At 37.7% G+C, this 19,676-nt stretch overlaps 2 protein-coding genes across 2 annotated transcripts; one reads left to right on the forward strand and one right to left on the reverse strand.

Annotated features, from left to right (window-relative positions):
* The first annotated feature begins 13,209 nt into the window (after nt 1-13,209).
* Nucleotides 13,210-15,183, forward strand: LOC131684542 (uncharacterized). The gene is made up of 3 exons (XM_058967516.1): nt 13,210-13,385; nt 13,442-13,669; nt 13,725-15,183. The coding sequence occupies exons 1-3, from the start codon at nt 13,312-13,314 to the stop codon at nt 15,097-15,099; spliced, it is 1,677 nt and encodes a 558-aa protein (XP_058823499.1). The 5' UTR covers nt 13,210-13,311; the 3' UTR covers nt 15,100-15,183.
* A 419-nt stretch (nt 15,184-15,602) lies between these two features.
* Nucleotides 15,603-17,296, reverse strand: LOC131684543 (zinc finger CCCH-type with G patch domain-containing protein). Its single transcript, XM_058967517.1, has 2 exons — nt 17,158-17,296; nt 15,603-17,102 (listed from the first exon to the last, which is right to left on the reverse strand). Exons 1-2 carry the CDS (start codon nt 17,206-17,208, stop codon nt 15,642-15,644), a joined length of 1,512 nt encoding a protein of 503 aa, XP_058823500.1. The 5' UTR covers nt 17,209-17,296; the 3' UTR covers nt 15,603-15,641.
* Nucleotides 17,297-19,676: the final 2,380 nt, after the last annotated feature.

Below are 19,676 nucleotides of genomic sequence, written 5' to 3' on the forward strand. Positions count from 1 at the left end.
GGGATCCCACTGAGACGTCCAAATTGTTTCAAAATCGTTCAAAACGGGTCCAACGATGGACGTCTGTTGAACGGTTATTTGGACGTTGTCCAAATTGGTCCAACGAACGTCCTTCATTGGACGATTTTGAAACCAACCGTTCTTAGAGGGATCCCACTGAGAAGCACAAAAATTGCTTCGAAATCGTTCAACTCAAGTCCAACGGAGAACGTCCTGTTGAACGATTATTTCTAGGTTGAGTTTTCAAAAGGTCGTACCCAGTTAAGCTCAGCCGAAAATGAACAGGAATTCTAGCTGGTTCCAGCTCGTATTCCGGCTCCAGTGACACAACCGATTCTAGTTAAAATCGGTTGTGTCACTGGAGCCGGAATGCTAACTGGAACCAGCCAGAATTCCAGGTCGGCATTTTTAGAGCAGCCAAAAGATCCAGATATCAAAAATATATCCAGTTGACGGTTTTATTTTGTTAAGTAGCTTTAGAATAGGATCTCTATCTAGATTCCTATACTTTTATAAGGGGACAATAATGGGAAATGAATGTTATTTTATGTTTTTTTTTTTAATTCAGAAATAATTCTATTGACATTATTTTTCATTCTGGCGCGATTTTTAACGCATTTTGTTGTAACAGTTCTGCGAAAAATAATGAGTAAAACATACCCAGGTTGACGTATAAGGTCTGTACTCATTAATGGGTACAAATTCTTTACCCATTTAATAAGTTATTCCACTTTTATTGAAAATGGGTAGTTTTTTACGCATTAATGAGTCATTTTATCAGTGTATTGGAAATCACGCCTTTTTTTTGAAAAGGGCAAAAAACAAAATGACTGAATCGAGTAAAATGGGTTTGAAATTTTGCTAATATATTAGAATCTGCTAATTGAAACGTACACTCAAAAAAAGTAAACGTTATGCCTATTGATTTTACACATAGATTTTTGCAATTAACGGAGGCATTTAGACACTATTTGCTGGCACATAAACCTAATGTGTGTATTTACAAAAAAAATTATTCTTACATTCACATTTCATAAGGCACATAAAACCCCTTTCTATAACAATATGCACATATAACTTATGTGTGTGCATACATAGTTTATACAGTTGACACATAGAAGGCACAGAGAACAGACATCCATGATCGAACAAAAATATTTAAAAAACGTGTGTAAACATTTGAATTAATATACGATAAACACTAGCGCCCCCACACCAACCTATCCAAACTATCCGTCAAATCCATTCCGGAACCGGTTCGAACATCCTGTATGGATTCAGTATGGAATCTTGCTCAAAGAAAACAACCGATTCCGACTCTATCGGTTGATGCATTTGAGCTGGAATTCATGCTGGAAGTTCGAACCGGTTCCGGACTAGTTTGACTGGGTAGAGGAATAACCGCTGTCAATTCTGTCGAACTCAGCCACAAGAAAACTTGACGACAGTAGCGCACCTGGTTTGGATATCCTAACTACCTTCGAAACCGTTAGAGATTTTACACAAGTTGAATGCTGAAGATGGACGTCTGTTCTCTGTGTAGAAGGTATGTGTGCGCGTGATAAAAAATAGCATTTTTTCTTCATATGAATTTTAAGCGGTTTGAAGCAAATAGAATTAACGTTTGGATTTTTTTCAGTGTAGGCGAATTTCGTCAAAAAAAATGCACACATTCGTTGTAGTTTGATCTATATTTTGCTAACATACAATAATTTCTGGAGATTTTACTTGGTTTGAGCGGGTTTTTGCTCAAAAGAGACAATAGGGATCTTTAATTTAGAAAAATTGTGTCAGTTTTTCATATGTATTGATAGCGGGTGTACTTACGAGTACACTCATATCATTTTTAAACCTTAATTATTCTTTTCTGATTTTTAAATTTAGAAAAACCAAATTAAATTTAACCAGTAGACTGACAGTTGTCCTACTAAATGACGTATCTGCAAATATCTCGTTCGCCTCATTGTTAACCGGGACAGCACCCCACACAGCTATTGGCGATTCTACATTGAAACCGCTCACATATAGCGCTGGAAGCAAAGTGTTGCTGATTTGATTCTGTTCCGTCATAGTGCATATATTGTCTGTAAACATTGGTAAAAAAAATAACTTTTGAACACCAAATCCCCGATCAATTTGTTGATAATTGTTTATGAAAATGAAGGAAAACCATCATCAAACCATCAATCATCATCATCATTTCTCGACAAACATATGATTACGGCCTAAAAGCCATCATCAAACCATCAATCATCATCATCATTTCTCGACAAACATATGATTACGGCCTAAAAGCCAACTGTCAAAATCCACTTTGAATGGAAATTCCGGAAATCTTTAATAAATCTTTTTTACGTATCACAACGAAGTTTTTTTTTAAATAATTTTATATTATGTACATTGGACCTAAAATTTATCGAATGGAATGGAAAACTATATATAGCTTATTTTGTTGAGTGCCGTAGCCGCCGCAACATCATTTCACGTTCCTCCTAAGTCAAGCTAAACCTTTATGAGATGATGTAAATTTATGAAACTCTCCAGATTACGCGAGGAAATAATATATCCGGCTAATAGGAAAGTTCAGCTTTGTATCATACACAGCCGATCCTTCTCTCTGATAGTCTTCACTGAATCTTCTACGTAGTCCAAAATATGAAGGAGTTTGACATTGGTACTGATTTGGTCTCGGTTTCGAGTTGGAACTTTATTTATGGAACGATTTTTGATAACCACAATAATACCCTGATTACATTTTGAAGAAATGTATGAGGCAAATAGTTGCAAATGGCTGTAATTTTAGAATAATTGCCAGCAAAACTAAATTTCTTACTCGTTTCATTCATATTTTGGCAGTGGTAAGCTTTTTCCAAGAAGAAAATGAAGTTTTTCTTGTAAGGTACGACTCACTTGCGGGTGAAAAAAGCAAACTATCACTTCGCCAGTTCATGAGCTGAATCATGGGTGTCGTATGACTATTTTTGGTTTTACCGCGAATCTCCAATTATGTATGTTTTTATCTTTTAGAAAGTATTCTGAACACATTTAAAATGTTTATAGCATAATTTCACGCGATTTTGATTAAAGTATTATTAAATTAGACGGACAGGATTGAGAAAAGTTCTGTTTCTACTGATTTGTCCCAATTTGATTATCAATCATGATATTGAAGCAATTTACACCTTGTACGGTTTTATATATTTGTCAAGCATACAATGCTTACTGGATATTAAACTCGATAGATTTCGATCAAAAAGTTTATTGGTTTACTTTTGGCCCTTAACTGAAACGTCAAATTATTGTTTGGCCTTTAACCAAGCTTACGTTCAGCGCCTACTATTAAGTTAAAAGTAAAACTTGTAAATAAATCAAAAATAATAATCAAAATAAAAGTTTTCCTTTTAGGCTGATGAAGAATAGTAATCAAAATAAATGTTTTATTTTTTTATTATTTAAGAGTGAAGAGCTCTTATTTTTACCAACATTTTTTTTCTGTGTGTAGCTTAATGACCCAATTCAATTAGCTGGGTAGTTGAATGCATTGTCGTTTTCAAATTTTGCACAACGACTCGTTTTGCATATTTCTTCGATGATTTGAGATTTTTAAAAAGAGAATACTAAGAAAAAAGCTTTCTTCTGTTCTATAATAAAGCACCCGATTATTAGAAATGATGTTTGATTGTGTTTAAGTCATTTTCAAACGAAAAAAGTAAAGGGCCAAAAGACCAAAACAAAAATGTTTATTGGCCGTTTCCTCATGTAAACGGCCAATGTATTATTGCACAAATATTGGCCGTTTACTCAGTATAGCGATATGTTTTTCAATTATTTTTTTTGTGGCATTTGGGTTTTTACGGGTGGTAATACTTCGAATAGAGATCCTGAATATTAAATAAAACGAAAATTCCAAATTTTGTTTATTGGCCATTTTCAAAACGAAGCGAGAAATATAACTTAAAACACTTTAAATAACGAAACATCATAATTGGTTGAAATTAGTAGGATTTTCGCGATATTATTTTCAAGTCACATGCAATAGACCTTTCTCGTCCGACCTAACCCCCTTTTTTCTTATTTTTATTCAAAAGAATATACATTTTTAAGAATATTTCCGTTGAAATGAGACTTTTTAGAGCTATCGTGATTTTTTAATGATTTTTTTAAATTTGAAAAATGCAAGAATGTTGAGTATTTTTTTCACCTTTGCAAGAATGGTGGGACTCAAAATGTGTGTTTGGGCAACACTGTTTTGTTTATTTTTGCTTGAGTTCCTGGCAACGCGGCAAATGAAGTGGTGAGTCGCGGTACAAAGTTCATTGGTTATGTAAACAAACTAAAGTGAACCTCTCGGTGGAGAACATTGCATGATAATGTTTAACCTCACTTTTTGACAGTTCAGAGAGATTGTTTACATGGTCTTGGAAGTTTTTGTTGATTCGATCACAGTATGAGAAACTTGGTTTGGTTCGCTGCCAAATATTAACACTTCCCACACAAGCTCGCTCAGCTGTAATTTTTTATTTGATGTCGGCATCATACATTGTTCCGTTAAATTTAACATTTTTACTTTTCTTGTGCATGATTCATTGAAGAAGTAAGGAATTTCAAGCCAAACATTTGAAAAAGGCCTACTGCCAAATGCAAATAAGTCGAATTTTTATGTTCTCTATTAAAATCCTGGGACAGAGCCTGTGGATAATATTTTCTTTTTCTTTTTTTTCTGTTCATTTTATCTCTTGTCTTGCATAGCCACTCTTTCTTCCTCACATATTTTAAATGGACTGGCTACATTTGACAGTTCCCTCTGACAGCATTTGACGGTTCCCTTTGGCTGCATTTGACAGCTCCCCCTGGCTGCAATTGACATTAGGTTTTTCGTATCCACACGCCCCGTCCCAGTTAAAAACTATCTATCTGGCCATGTACATAAACATAACGCAAAAATGGATTATGAAGAATTTTGATAATGATTTTATAACAAATTATAAAAGGGCCCGGCTGATATAAATGTCCTGACTAGCAATACACTTATTATAAAATGATTATAAAGGATTATTGTAACTGATTCCAAAAGGATTATAAAGGCAGTGAAATACGTACTCAATGAATTAAGGGGAGTGTCTGATGTAAACAATATGCACAATTAAACTACATAAAACAGTATTAAATTTTTTAAATAGAATTATAATGAATTCGACCCAAACTTCTTTTGCCTTTTTCTCAAGGTTTACGTTTGGCAGTTAGTCCCTTTTCAAATGTTTCAAATGTTTGGGTAGAATTTAGATTATTTTATCGTTGTTGCGATCAATTTCATTTGGTTTGTTTTGTTCACAATGTTAGTCGCAGAGCATTTTGGTGATCTATGGCAATTGATGACCTTTACACCCCATACTAGGACCGCTCCTGTTGCAGCTGTTTCGCCCCGTCCGGCACCGAGTCAACCGATGGTCCAGCCTGCGCCGCACTCGTCTGTCGCTATGTCAATGGCAGGGACTTGGATTAAAGAATAAAATGTCAGCTACGGCTGGTGGTGTTACTGCAATCGGTTTGCCTTCGGCCACGTTGGACATTCGGCTAACGGGAATATTCAGCGATTCCGATTCGAAGGAAGCAGCGCCAGTAGCAGACTGCTTCGGTTCAGCAATACGCTCCGGTATCGGGCGAAGCTAACACTCCGGCAGGACGAAGGTTTCAACGAGGGGCTCAGGCATAAGTAGTAGAGTCCTTGCACTTACTGCGTGTCGAGTGAACAATTCCGGCGAAACTACTGTCGCTCTCGCCAAGTTTGAATACTGTAATAAGTGCGACATCAGCGGTATAGTGCCAGGAATAGTCGAGAAGAGTGCCAGGACTGACTTGCCGAGAGCTACAAGATTAAATAGCAGGGCGTTTTTAAAGTGACCATAGTATAACGTAGAGGCTTTTGGGCAGATGATTTATTCAGCAGAATAAGATAGCAAAATTACCCAAAACATAAGAGCGGGCTGCCGAAGTGAATCCACACACATCATCACCTACAGAGGCAAGCAATATTGAAACGCAGCGAAATTCCTCACAATGAATTGATCTCGTCAGATGAAATTCCAGGAAATACAATTTTCATAGCATAATTTATCCGACCGAAATTGTAGTCCTCAATTGAGAGACTAATAGAGTAGCAGCAGCTAGGAATTTTCTTTCGAAAGCTAGCAGCGGTTTCGCGTATCCTGCGCTAAGTAGAGAGTGTTAAGACAGATCTCCGAAGCATGCCTAGTTATTTCCTACCAATTTGAACAAGACAGCAGATGAAAGATAACTTTATTGCGGTGCCAAAATGATGGCAACTCGGGATATAATATAAATTCACATATAATTTCTCCTCCCTGATATTCTTCCAGAATGTATAATGCTCTGCATTCTTATCACTCCTATCAAATCCTTCTAACTCCTTATCGTCAGTGCCGAGCACTGTTTTGCATTTGCTGGCTAAATCAACGACAATGTGATCATCGACGAAACTTTTGCTGTAATGGAACTTGAACACGATTAATAAATAATTGATCCATTCGAAAGCTATAACCTTGTTGTTCTCATGTTTGCAGCTATCATACGCTGACAGGCATTCTGACCAATGGAAACGTTCTTCGATATGGGCATTGAACGAACAAAATCATTTCAACAACTTATCATCGACCGAATTCGTTACCTATACAGTTCAGGTAAACTTCACCACCTAAAATGAGTAATCAATCGGATCATCTTGTTAGAACTTAACCCACGAGCAAACAATCAAATGTGTACAAATCCTTATCGTTTAATAGCCCAATACTTGATCTTGCGATTCAGCATATGTCACCGGGTATTACATCCAGCGCCGATTGGTCAATGTATGAACAAAGAGCATCGAAATTATTCAAGTAATGTAAATTTTAAAGTCCATGTAAACAAGTTTTAGGTAAACAAGCACACTGAACTGTCAGAAAAGTGAGGTTATACATTTTCATACAATGCTCTATGTTTTTGACAGGTATACACTGAAATGAACGACATGGTAGTTTCAACTACATAGTCATGATAAAAATTACCATTTTCAATATAGTGTTAAATTTACCATGATTATTTTATGAACTACCAGAAAATACTTGAACCTACCATGCGGCTCGAATAAAACCTCATGGTATTTTTTACTATTATGCATATTTAATTTGATCATGATTTCATGTTCGAAGTAACTATACTGAAATGTTCAATTCTACTGGTGGACTTGTTATACCTCTATCAGTTATACTACGAACATGATAATAATGAAAAGATTTACCAATGTTTTTCAGCTGAACACGCGTTACGTTTAACATTACTAAAATTATGGTAATTTATACCTGCTATCCACGGTTTCCGCCATGTTGTAACTAAAATATTTTCTCCACGATCTTGTAACTGAAGTATTCTCACAAAATACAGTATTAAGGAGGAATCCTGACCATGTTCAAGAGTTGAAGTTAATGGAAGTGGAAATAATAATGAACGACTGTGTTTCTGACCCGGAATCTTTCATTGGTAAATATTATATAGAAGGATTATAACACTAAAACCCAATTCTAAATTGTGTATGATTTTATTCTTCATCCGCCAAAAATCGACAAAAATCCAGCGTTTAATGCGCTTATCGCTCAGAGCTGGAAATTGGAAAAAATCGACGGTCGTAATATCATTATCGGTAAGATCTTATTGTATGTTTAGGTTAAACTGTTTATTGCGAATATTAGTTTCAGGTCACGGTTTTACAATTCTCTTCCTGGCTGAAAAGGAGCTCAATAACTTTCGATGCCCATCTGGTCATTTGGGGCATACATCTAGACAAGCAAATGGTTTCTTGTTTCTGCTTCTAAAGCATACACAGTTTGCTTGATATGCTGAAACGGTAGAGAAGACAACCATGATAGCTACTAAGTAGTTCCTAAGAGCATGTGCTAATCCGCATCTTTCTTTGAATTCTTCAGGAAATGTAGGAGATTAAACATTTTATCAGGTAATAAAAAATATATAAATTAAATCAGAAAAATGTGTTTTTTATTCATCTAAAAGAAGAATACTGTCCGTGTACTATATATACTATGGTATTACTATAATATAGTAAAAACCAATAGTAATTTCAATCAGCTATCAATCTTCAAAACAACCATTTTCATGGTAATTCTGACTATTAGGTAAAAACAGAGGCATAGTAGAAATTACCATTATACCACCAGGAAATAGTAAAGTATACCATGTCTGTATATGAAAATGGATATGGTACGAATGACAGGAATCATTCTCAGGTTAAACATGATATATTGTCTACCAAAATTCACTGGTTCTTTTCAATTTAAACCCCTAATATAGTAGTATATATTGTCTTCGTCTCAGTGTATAAATGAATCATTTCAGCATCAGTGATGCCAGGTCCATTTAAACAATAGCCTGCAGTAAAAATATAAAAGTCTGCAGATTGTTACAAAAATCTTCAATAAATTTGACATAGAAATGTACTATGTATATATTTTAAATGATCAAAAATGTTGAAAGCAGGTGTATAAATTGGCTGGCATCGGCTTTGTTCTGCTAAATATTTGTAATCTGCAAAAGATCTGCAGTGAAAATGCAAAATCTGCAGATTTACTAATATATATGCAGATCTGGCATCCTTTTAGTATTCCCCACAGGAAATTCATCCAAATGGTGTAAAAATACGGGGAAGCAAGGCAAGATAGGTATTCAGAATATGGGGTTAAATGGGCAGCTTGCACTATTTTTGATTTTTTTCAATAGTTAGAGGTACCAAATCATCGCGGCAATAGGCAGTAACGAATTGGAAATAAAAAAGGAAGCATCCTATCATATAAAAAATTTTAACGAGAAAGGTCTATTGGCAATTTGCGACAAAACTAAAATTAGTCATGCAACACCTATGATTCAGCTCATGAACTGGCAAAGTGAAACAGTTTGTATTTTTTCACTCGCAAGTGAGTCGTAGCTTCCAACAAAAACTCCATTTTCTTCTCAGAAAAAGCTTACCAGTGCCAAAATATGAATGAAACGGGTAAGAAATTTTGTTTTATTTGCAATTATTCTGAAATTACAGTCATTTGAAACTATTAGGATCATACATTTCTTCGAAATGTAATCGGGGTATTATGATGGTTATAAACATGCTTCCCATAAATAAAGTTTCATCTGGAAACCAAGACCCAATACGTACCAATGTTAAACTCCTTCATATTTTGGACTTCGAAGGAGATTCTGTTAAGCCTGCCAGAGAGAAGGATCGGCTGTGTATGATGCAAAGTTGACACTTTCCAATTAGCCGGATATATTCTTTCCTCGCATGATCCGGAGAGTTTCATGAATTTACACCATCTCATGAAGGTTTAGCACAGAGAACAGACGTCCATCTTCAGCATTCAGCTTGTGTAAAATTTCTAACGGTTTCGAATTTAGTTGGGATATCTAAACCAGGTGCACTACTGTTGTCATGTTTTTTGTGGCTGAGTTCGACAGAATTGACAGCGGTTATTCCTCTACCCAGTCAAACTAGTCTGGAACCGATTCGGACTTCCAGCATGAATTCCAGCTCAAATGCATCGACCGATATAGTCGGGATCGGTTGTTTTCTTCGAGCAAGATTCCATACTGAATCCATTCAGAATTTCGAACCGGTTCCGGAATGGATTTAACGGATAGTTGGGATAGGTTGGTTTGGCGGCGCTAGTGTTTATCGTATATTAATTCAAATGTTTACACACGTTTTTTTAATATTTTTGTTCGATCATGGATGTCTGTTCTCTGTGGTTTAGTTTGACTTAGGAGAAACGGGAAATAATGTTGAGGCGACTACGGTGTCGCACGCATGTAGCTCTGCGAGTAATATTATGCCGATTTCGGTTTTAGATCAGAGTCGCCCTAGGTTTGCTCTAATATTTACAAAATCCATACAAAAGTGACAGCTCAGAGCGAACCTAGAGCGACTCCGCTCTAAAAACGAAATCAGCATTAGAAACCACTTCGTTTTGCACCCTTTTCGCAAGATGTTTACTCATCATCTCATAAAATGATAGTTTTCCTTCGTTTTCGTAAGCAATTCTCAACAAATTTGAAGGTGACATGTTGTTTAAAAGTTAAATTTTTGCCAAAGTTTACAGAAAATATATGCACTGTGGCCAGGTAACTGGCATCCCTATCTCTACATACAGAGTTTGACAATAGGGATCTTTAGGAGTGTGCGGGTTTAGGCATATTCTAATGCAGATTAGTACCGTGAGTTAATATCTCAGTCCTTTTTCAATTTTTTTGGCCCAAAACTATTGAAAAAAACATTTTTTAGTTTGTTTCCTTTTAGGACAATAACACATCCAAACCCATGCGACTTGCACGACTCTATAGGTTGCATTATCAGATCTACCATAGTTTGCAGATGAAACTTGGGATGGCAGGCTGCTAGCGGATTGAAAAAGTACCAGATCATGCTGTGTGGGGTGTTGTCCCGGTTAACAACGGTTAGCAATGAGATATTTGCAGATACGTCATTTAGTAGGACAACTGTCAGTTTGCTGGTTGAATTTAATTTGGTTTTTTTAAGTTAAAAATCATAAAAGAATAATTAAGGTTTAAGAAGGATATGGGTGTACTCGTAAGGACACCCGCTATCAATACATATGAAAAACTGGCACATTTTTTGCAAATTAAAGATCCCTATAGGCAACATCGCTTTTCCACCGATTGATGGGGGTCAGTTTGACAACGTCAAAATCGCTTAAAATGTCATCAACAAACAATAGTAGCAGTAAACAAAAGAAAACAATGAACACTTTAACTGATTCGATGTAAACTAAAGTGCTCCTCGTTCGTATTTAAAATTAATTTCGTTCGTTTTGTTACAAGCAAAGTTCTTATGTTGGCTGTGAAAATATGACGTCACGTCACCCTCTTGACTATGACAGAACAAAATGAAATCGGCAACACTTTACTTCTAGCGCTACCCAGTAAATCTCAGCCGGAATTGAACTGGAATTCTGGCTGGTTCCAGTTCTTACATGGGCTCCAGTGATTCTAGTTAGAATCAGTTGTGTCACTGGAGCCGGAATACGAACTGGAACCAGCCAGAATTCCGGTACATTTCCGGCTGAGCTTAACTGGATATATTTGAACGTTTTCAACGTACACGCTACCAGAAAATAACCTACAGAATAAGTTCTTTTAACTTAAATTTAGGTACTTTTGAGCTGTGCGTCGCTTTCGCACTTATTAGTGTTGTCAAAAACAAAACGAGAGATTCGACTCAGTCGAGGTCTTCCGTGCAGTAAGGTACTTTTAAGTTGTTTGGGGTATACTCAAAATTAGGTAAATTCAACTTAAATTTAAGTGAATTAAACTCAAGGTTGAGTTATTATTTTTGCCGCAGTTAAATGGAAACTACCCTCTAGGAACGGTTGGTTTCAAAATTGTCCAATGAAGGACGTTCGTTGGACCAATTTGGACAACGTCCAAATAACCGTTCAACAAACGTCCATCGTTGGACCCGTGTTGAACGATTTTGAAACAATTTTTTGGACGTCTCAGTGGGTACCTTCAACACGGTTTACCTAATTTTACCTTCCTGCACGATACCACGAGATTGAGTCAAAAGTACTGAATTTTAGGTAGTTTTTCGGTGGCGTGTAGAATCGCAAAAAAAAAAACCAGTTAAGCTCAGCCTGAAAAGAACCGGAATTCTGGCTGTTTCCAGTTCGTCTTCCGGCTCCAGTGACACAATCGATTCTACACGCTCATTCAAAATTACTCAAAATTTTAGTACAGAGCACTCAATTTCAAAAATATAGGCAATATGTCAAAAAATGAGTTTTAATTTGAGTAGAATTAACTCAACTGATGAGTAACCATTAATTTTTTAAACTTGCGGGTGAAAAAATAGTTATTCTCAATAAAAAGTGCATAGAATTTGACGTCGATTGAAACCACGATAAAAAATTATGCCTCGGACCTATTAGCTGTAAAGTCAACGCGGTACATTCAGAAAATTAAAAGGTAGGTTTCTCTGAGTATTAGTTCTATTCAAATCTAACTTTCTATCTTGTTTTTATAGTTTCTACCATTACTACGAAGTGCCGATTGGCCCTTAAAGAGATGTCCAAAAACGTCGTCGGATTATATTTCCAGACGTCGCTAGCGCTTGGAGGTACAGGTAAATGATAGTTGAAGTACCGTTGACATTATTTATAATAAAATTAAAAATACTGAATGATTATTTTTCTCATTTTCTTTTTGAGTAAAACGTACTCAAATTTGACATTTGCATCCCAAACTCAAAACTGAGTGAATTAGACAAACTCATTTTTTGACTACGTGCACTTTTTATGAAATAGAGTGGCATGTCACTCAAATTTGAGTTGTTATGAATGAGCGTGTAGTACCAGCCACCCAGTAAAGTTCAGCCGGAAATGAACTGGAATTCTGGCTGGTTCCAGTTCGTGCACGGGCTCCAGTGACAACCGATTCTAACTATAATCGGTTGTGTCACTGGAGCCGGAATACGAACTGGAACCAGCCAGAATTCCAGTTCATTTCCGGCTGAGTTTAACTGGGCAGAGCTCCAGCCCAGTTAAACTCATTCCGGAACCGGTTCGGATTTCTGAATGGAGTCATTATGGATTCCCACTGAGACGTCCAAAAAATTGTTTCAAAATCGTTCAATACGGGTCCAACGATGGACGTTTGTTGAACGGTTATTTGGACGTTGTCCTAATTGGTCCAACGAACGTCCTTCATTGGACGATTTTGAAACCAACCGTTCTTAGAGGGTTCCTAATCAAATGCAACAACCGATTCTGACTCAGAATCGGTTGTTGTATTTGATTTGGAATCCATACTGACTCCATTCAAAATTCCGAACCAAATTCCGAATGGTTTGACCGGGAATTCATTTCCAGCTGAACTTTACTGGGAAATACCCGATCAAACCATTCGGAATTTGATTCGGAATCCTGAATGGAGTTAGTATGGATTCCAAATCAAATGCAACAACCGATTCTGAAACCAATTGAGTCGGAATCGGTTGTTGCATTTGATTTGGAATCCATAATGACTCCATTCAGAAATCCGAACCGGTTCTGGAATGAGTTAACTGGGTAGTTTTGTGTATATTTTGCGAGTTACGGCTGTTTGAAAAAGTACTCCAGAATTATTGTTTTGGACAAAATGTCAAGTAAACAAAAGATGTTCTTTATTTTCTTTACAAAAATATTAATTTGTTCACTGTAGGTAGATAATATAATAAAGGAATCGTTTTGAATATAAAGCATGCCAGTCGATTTTAAAAATAAAACTGGTCGGCACTCAGACGATGAGGATGAGTTTTTCAAACCAACGTCGAAGTAGAACGATTCAATTATCCCAAATAAGTTTACTCCACAGATGTTCTATATTCTAGTTCTACACTGGCAAAAATTTTTGGTATATCGAAAGGCAGTCCGCCCAAAAAGGCGTCACCGTCGACAGAACCGTCCAAGTCAAATCAGCTTTCTGACCGCTATGGTGCATCGTCATTCAGGTATGTCCCGCCACAGGAAACAACCGACTGCGATGATAATAATCTTCAAAATGCGCCCACTGTAAACTGGAAACTCGTGCAAGCTAGTGTTGTTTCCGCATATAAACTGTAAGTTTATAGGCAAAATCTACCGATTCATTAGTTATCCTTATCAATCTTTTAGTATAAACACCGAAAATGTGCCCCAAGGAAAGCTTGGATTAGCCCTTCTATGTTTGGATGCTGAGTATAGAATAATAATATATCGGACAAAAGCAGACGTATTAGCTACCTTGAATATCTCTCCAACCACAACATTGATTCTCGTAAACGGTTACCTTCAATTCCATAGTGATGATGGATGCTTCTGGAGCATCCTCTTTGATCAAATTACAGAACGTGATGAGCTACTAAAGTCTGTCCATGGAATTTGCACGATTGATCAAGAGGTTAAGCACTCAATCAAACCGATTCCTGCTTCGAGAACTATTCCCCTGGTAGAGTTACCGGATTCAGATGTAGACCCAACAAAAGCCAGCCTGATATCCAGGATGGCCAGGGTAGGACAATCGATTTATCCACAAGATAACCCGGTATCAACCACCGAAGTCAGTGATTCATCCGATGCGGATGTTCGAATTGAAACTATCCCCCGATCAAGTATCCCACCACATCGCAGAACCACTAATTCAAGTAGAAACTATCCCGTTACAATCGGTATGCAAATGATTCCATCGGCAGCAAATGCACTCAACACGGCTATCAGCGGTCAAAACATGCTACAGACGGCTAACGATGTTAACATTAATATGTTTCTGACTGAGAGTCGTATGTATAATACTGAATTACGAATGAATATGTCTAAGATTGAGACTAAACTGGAACGAGTGCTTGACAGGATAGATCTAATAAATGGTTCCACTTCGAAAGAAGGAAAATCTATGGTTGATAGGGACGAAGACATGCTACTTTTAGAGGAGAAAATGTTAGAAGTGAAAAAGGAGAATTATTCGTTGAAGGGGAAAATTAGAAGTTTGGAAGCCGAGGCTGCTTCCGGTAAGGATAGTATAACAGCAAAAGCACAGCTTATCGAAGCCGAAAAGCGTTGCCAGGAATTGAAAACACAAGTTGACTTTTTACAACGCGAAGTTCAGACTAGTAAAGAGAAAAATGAAGAAAATGTTTTAGAAATTGATCGATTGAACCGAGAGCTTATGGCTAAAAATATAGTCATAGAACAAACAACCAAAGATTTAAGTGTACTGGAGGAACAAATAAAATTTGCTCGTAGCAAAGAGAGTTCGTTACAGGATACGAATCTGTTGCTGATGAAAGAGTTGGAATGTTTAAAACAAACCATCGCAGGTAAGGAACAGAAGTTAGCAGATCAATCGGCGGAACAAAAGACGAACGATAGTAAACAACTGAACGATATGGTGAAGCAGATCATGAACAACTGCTTTCAACGTATATCAGATCAAATAGATGATGTCAACGTTTTAAAGATTGTTGCACAGGCCATTAAGCAGGAAACGAAAGCCGTTATTCAACTTCAGTAACCTAAAAAAGGCTTTCCAACGAGCCCACATTTTATCAGTTCAATAGTAAAAAATACGTACTGGGTAAAATTAACAAACTGAATAAAAAACGTTTTTATCAGACAACTGTTTTTTCTTATTAGACTAGATGTGCAGTGACTGGTTTCGTAACTAACTCCGCGCTGAGATGTGTAGGTACCGCACATAAAACAGTGATTTTATTGACAGTGCATAGAAATCTCAACGATGTTTTCTATCGTGTTAATACGCTACTCAATTCAATCCAATAATACGTAATTGAATTTTTTTACGATAACTCAGATTTGAAAATAACCGGAGTTTATGCATGAATTACGTAAAATATTTAGAGAAGAGAAAAACATCTTATCATTTACGCGTATCATGCTCCATTAGCCAAGATACTTATACGCTTTTCTTTGATTTGGCTAACACCATAGACAACTTTAAACCACGGACCTAGCTTTGCACGAGGGAGTCATCGAGAAGTAAAACAATAGAAAAAATAATGTGTTAATGTCTACATAGATTAATGGTGTAGCTTCTTAAAATACTGTCATTTTCCGCTTATCGTTGCGTAGTTGTTGTTCTCTACTAATTGTATGTTCTGTGGCCTGAATTTGTGAAATTTCCGAGCGTTTATCTGCAATTTGCTTCTTTATACACGAATGCATTTGTGATCCAGGCTGGTGGCGTGTTAAGGAGTGTTTTAATTTTTGAACATCAGTCTCCAACCGGCGGCTGTGTTCCGACAGCTTTAAACTAGCAATGTTTAAGTTTTTCGAAGAACAACTCGGTAAATCAAGTTTGTCTTGTGTAGTTTGTTTTTGACCACCCGGACTTGTTGATTTTTCTCCATTGCACAAAATTTCGCTATTGATGAAACTGAATACGTCTTTTCTTTGTTTACCTTTGGCATACTTACTAGTATTTCTTTTTTCCTGTATTCTCTTTTGTCGCAAAAGCTTCTTCTCGACGCTAAACAAATCGCCATCTCCTTTAGCTTGTTCACGGAGTTGCATACAGTAATCTAATGATCTCCCCTGAGGTAATACTTGTGCACTAACAGGTACTACAATGCCCTCTCCTTTACTTCCTAACCCTGCACCTACAACGTAACCCATCTTCATCATTATCTTGGACCCGATTCCTTTCGTGTGTTTTTCCCATTCCCCCAAGCGCTGCGTTGGGACAGGATTAAGCAGACTTCGTTGAATTATTTCCAAATTTTGAAAGACAGAAACATCATCATCTGCCTCGTTACTGGATGAATCATCCTCTGACTCCAAGCTTGGCTCATCAGTGTCATCGAACGGTAGAATATCTTCGAAAGGTAACTCGACCTCACGTTTACTTTCTTCCAATAGTATGTTGCATGTTTTCTTTTGGAAATCAGCACTACTTATGGTACCTTTGCTCCACAATCGATTTTTCTGTTTGGCCAAAACTCTACCACCCTTCTTCCGAAGTAGTTCAAACCGGGGTTCTCGATAGTCTTTCAACTCATTGAACGGTACATTCTCCCCATGCGAGAAACGACATTTACCATTTTCAAATTTGCATTTGTCGTCCAGATAGTAAGAGCAGGGTACCATTTCTTGGTGGGTTGGATTAATGAACAGCACTTTGACCATGACGTTATCTTCGTCAGAAGTGTCTAAGCTGCAAATCAGTGCATTGTGGTGTGCTACCGATCCCCACCGATGTATGTGAGGTGCGGAACATTTACTTCCAACTAGATCCTGGAACAGATCAGGTTTGCTTGCCTTTGGCTCGTCGCCTATCGGGGACTCTTCACCTGCTGAAAGTTCATGTATCTCAGACATGAACAGAGCAAATTCATCTTCTATGTTATGTTTAACTGGCGTTTCTATTGGTCCATGTTCATGCTGTAACGTTTCACGAGTTAATCTTAATAGTTCGGTAATATCATTCTTTAGGTTTGCCAAATCCTCCCGCTCACTTTGCTCAGTTGCTGTTGTCAGTGCTTTTTCCACTTGATCTAGCTAATAGTGGGAAGACATAAATCGTTTTGCAGCATCTTTTATCATATTTACTAACCTGCTCTTCATACAACTTAATCGATTCATTCAATTCTTTAACAGAGCTCATTTCAAACGTAATGTGTATTAAATGTTTTTAAGATCGATATATAAATTGTTCAATAATAAAAATTCTGCTTCCCTTTGAATTCCCAAAAATATTTATATGTCAACACAGTCAATGAACTAGCACACGCTGTGTTACGCGGTACTTTCCGAGCACCTGCTCATCAGGAATGACATTTACTGCGGCCTTTGTTTACTTGTTGGATCAGCTGATCATACAAGTAAACCCCAGTTAAGCTCAGCCAGAAATGAACCGGAATTCTGACTGGTTTCAGTTCGTATTCCGGCTCCAGTGGCACAACCGATTCTAGTTAGAATCGGTTGTGTCACTGGAGTCCTACACAAACTGGAACCAGCCAGAATTCCGGTTCATTTCCGGCTGAACTTCACTGGGTTAAAGAGCGCACCAAATGTCATTCCGCTCGATCTGGGTGCTTAGAAACCCACACGGTTAAATAAAACAACCTGCAGAATAAGTTCTTTTAACTTACTTTTGAGTTGTGCGTCTCTTTCGCACTTATTAGTGTTGTCAAAAACAAAACGAGAGATTCGACTCAGTCGAGGTCTTCCGTGGAGGAAGGTACTTTTGAGTTGTTTGGGGTGAACTCAAAATTAGGTAAATTCAACTTAAATTTGAGTATAAAAAACCTATCAATGAGTTGTAATTTTTGCCGTGGTTAAATGGAAACTACCTTCAACACTGTTTACTTAATTTTAAGTTCCCCCACGATACCACGAGATTGAGTCAAAGGAACTCAATTTTAGGTAGTTTTTCGTTTCCGTGCAGTCGCCAAATTTTCTGGCAGAGACCGCTCTGCTAGATTTCTGTCAGTCTTGGTTTGGCAGCCCTGTTAGATTTCAGCGCGGATCCCCGGTCAAACCATTCGGAATTTGATTCGGAATCCTGAATGGAGTCATTATGGATTCCAAATCAAATGCAACAACCGATTCTGAGTCGGAATCGGTTGTTGCATTTGATTTGGAATCCATAATGACTCCATTCAGAAATCCGAACCGGTTCCGGAATGAGTTTAACTGGGTCCTGTCGGGTTAGTTGAGCTAGGGCGAACTCGGTTTCGCTCGCGTTTTCTGGCAAATTTTGACAGGAACCGAGCAAAACCCTGGCATAACTCGGAAATAAATCGTGCAGATCCTGGCAATTCCTACCTGGTAGAATTTAGCACGAATCGAGCAAAACATCTGACAAAGATACGTGGCAGGAAGCGTACAGAGATCTTGACCGTACATTCCTGGCTGGATTGTGGCTACCCACTGAGACGTCCAAAAAATTGTTTCAAAATCGTTCAACACGGGTCCAACGATGGACGTTTGTTGAACGGTTATTTGGACGTTGTCCAAATTGGTCCAACGAACGTCCTTCATTGGACGATTTTGAAACCAACCGTTCTTAGAGGGTAAAAGTGAGCAGCATCGGTTAGTTAAACCGCTTCTGTCAGAAACGGTTGTTGAATTTGAACGAATTCTTTGCCAGAAATCTCGCACAAAATACTGGCAGTAACGCTGCCAGAATAAATTTCGCTTGGCTCAACCATAAACACTCCCGGTCAGCGAGGCAAGCAGAAAGTTAGCAAAAGTTGAGCAAAGCGAAATTGATGCTGGCAGTTTCTGAGAACATTTTGCGCGATTTGTGCGAGAATTCTGGCAACGACTTCGCTCAAATGCAACAACCGCTTCTGAAAGAAGCGGTTAAACCAACCGATGCTGCTTACTTTTATCCAGAATCCAGTCAGAAATGTGCGGCCAAGATCTCTGCACGCTTCCTGCCACATCAGATGTTTTGCTCGATTCGTGCTAAATTCTACCAGGTAGGAAATGCTAGGATCTTTGCACAGTTTATGTCCGAGTTATGTCAGGGTTTTGCTCGGTTTCTGTCAAAATTTGCCATAAAACGTGAGCGAAACCGAGTTCGGCCTAGCTCAACTAACCCGACAGGATACGCGCAGAGCTCTGACAGGGCTGCCAAACCAAGACTTACAGAAATCTAGCAGACCGGTCTCTGCCAGAAAATTTGCTCACTGGGCTAGCGCCGTTCTTTGGAAACTCTGTAAAAAGCTGATCAGCAACAGTAAATAAAAATCGCAGCAAATGTCATTCCGGTCGAGTAAGGGCTCGGAAATGACCACTATGTAACGAGTGTTTTTTTTTTAATTTTCTGGTCAAGCTGTGGCTCGGAAAGTAACGTTATGTAAGAGCTTGTTTTTATTATGTTTATTTTCCGACAGATTCTTTTCGCAATGAGTGCCTTAATTGACAATAGTACTTCAAAATGTATTATATAGCGTTACTTTCCGAGCCACAGCTTGATTCGACTGCATCGCTTGTTTACTGTTGCATCAGCTGTTCTTCAGAAAATTTGTAAACAATAAACAACTGATCAGCCACAGTAAATAAAGAGCGCAGCAAAATGTCATTTCGGTCGAGCTGGGATTCATATATGAATCGTAACGCTAT

The sequence above is a fragment of the Topomyia yanbarensis genome, chromosome 2 (genome assembly GCF_030247195.1).
Source record: "Topomyia yanbarensis strain Yona2022 chromosome 2, ASM3024719v1, whole genome shotgun sequence".
NCBI lineage: Eukaryota > Metazoa > Arthropoda > Insecta > Diptera > Culicidae > Topomyia > Topomyia yanbarensis.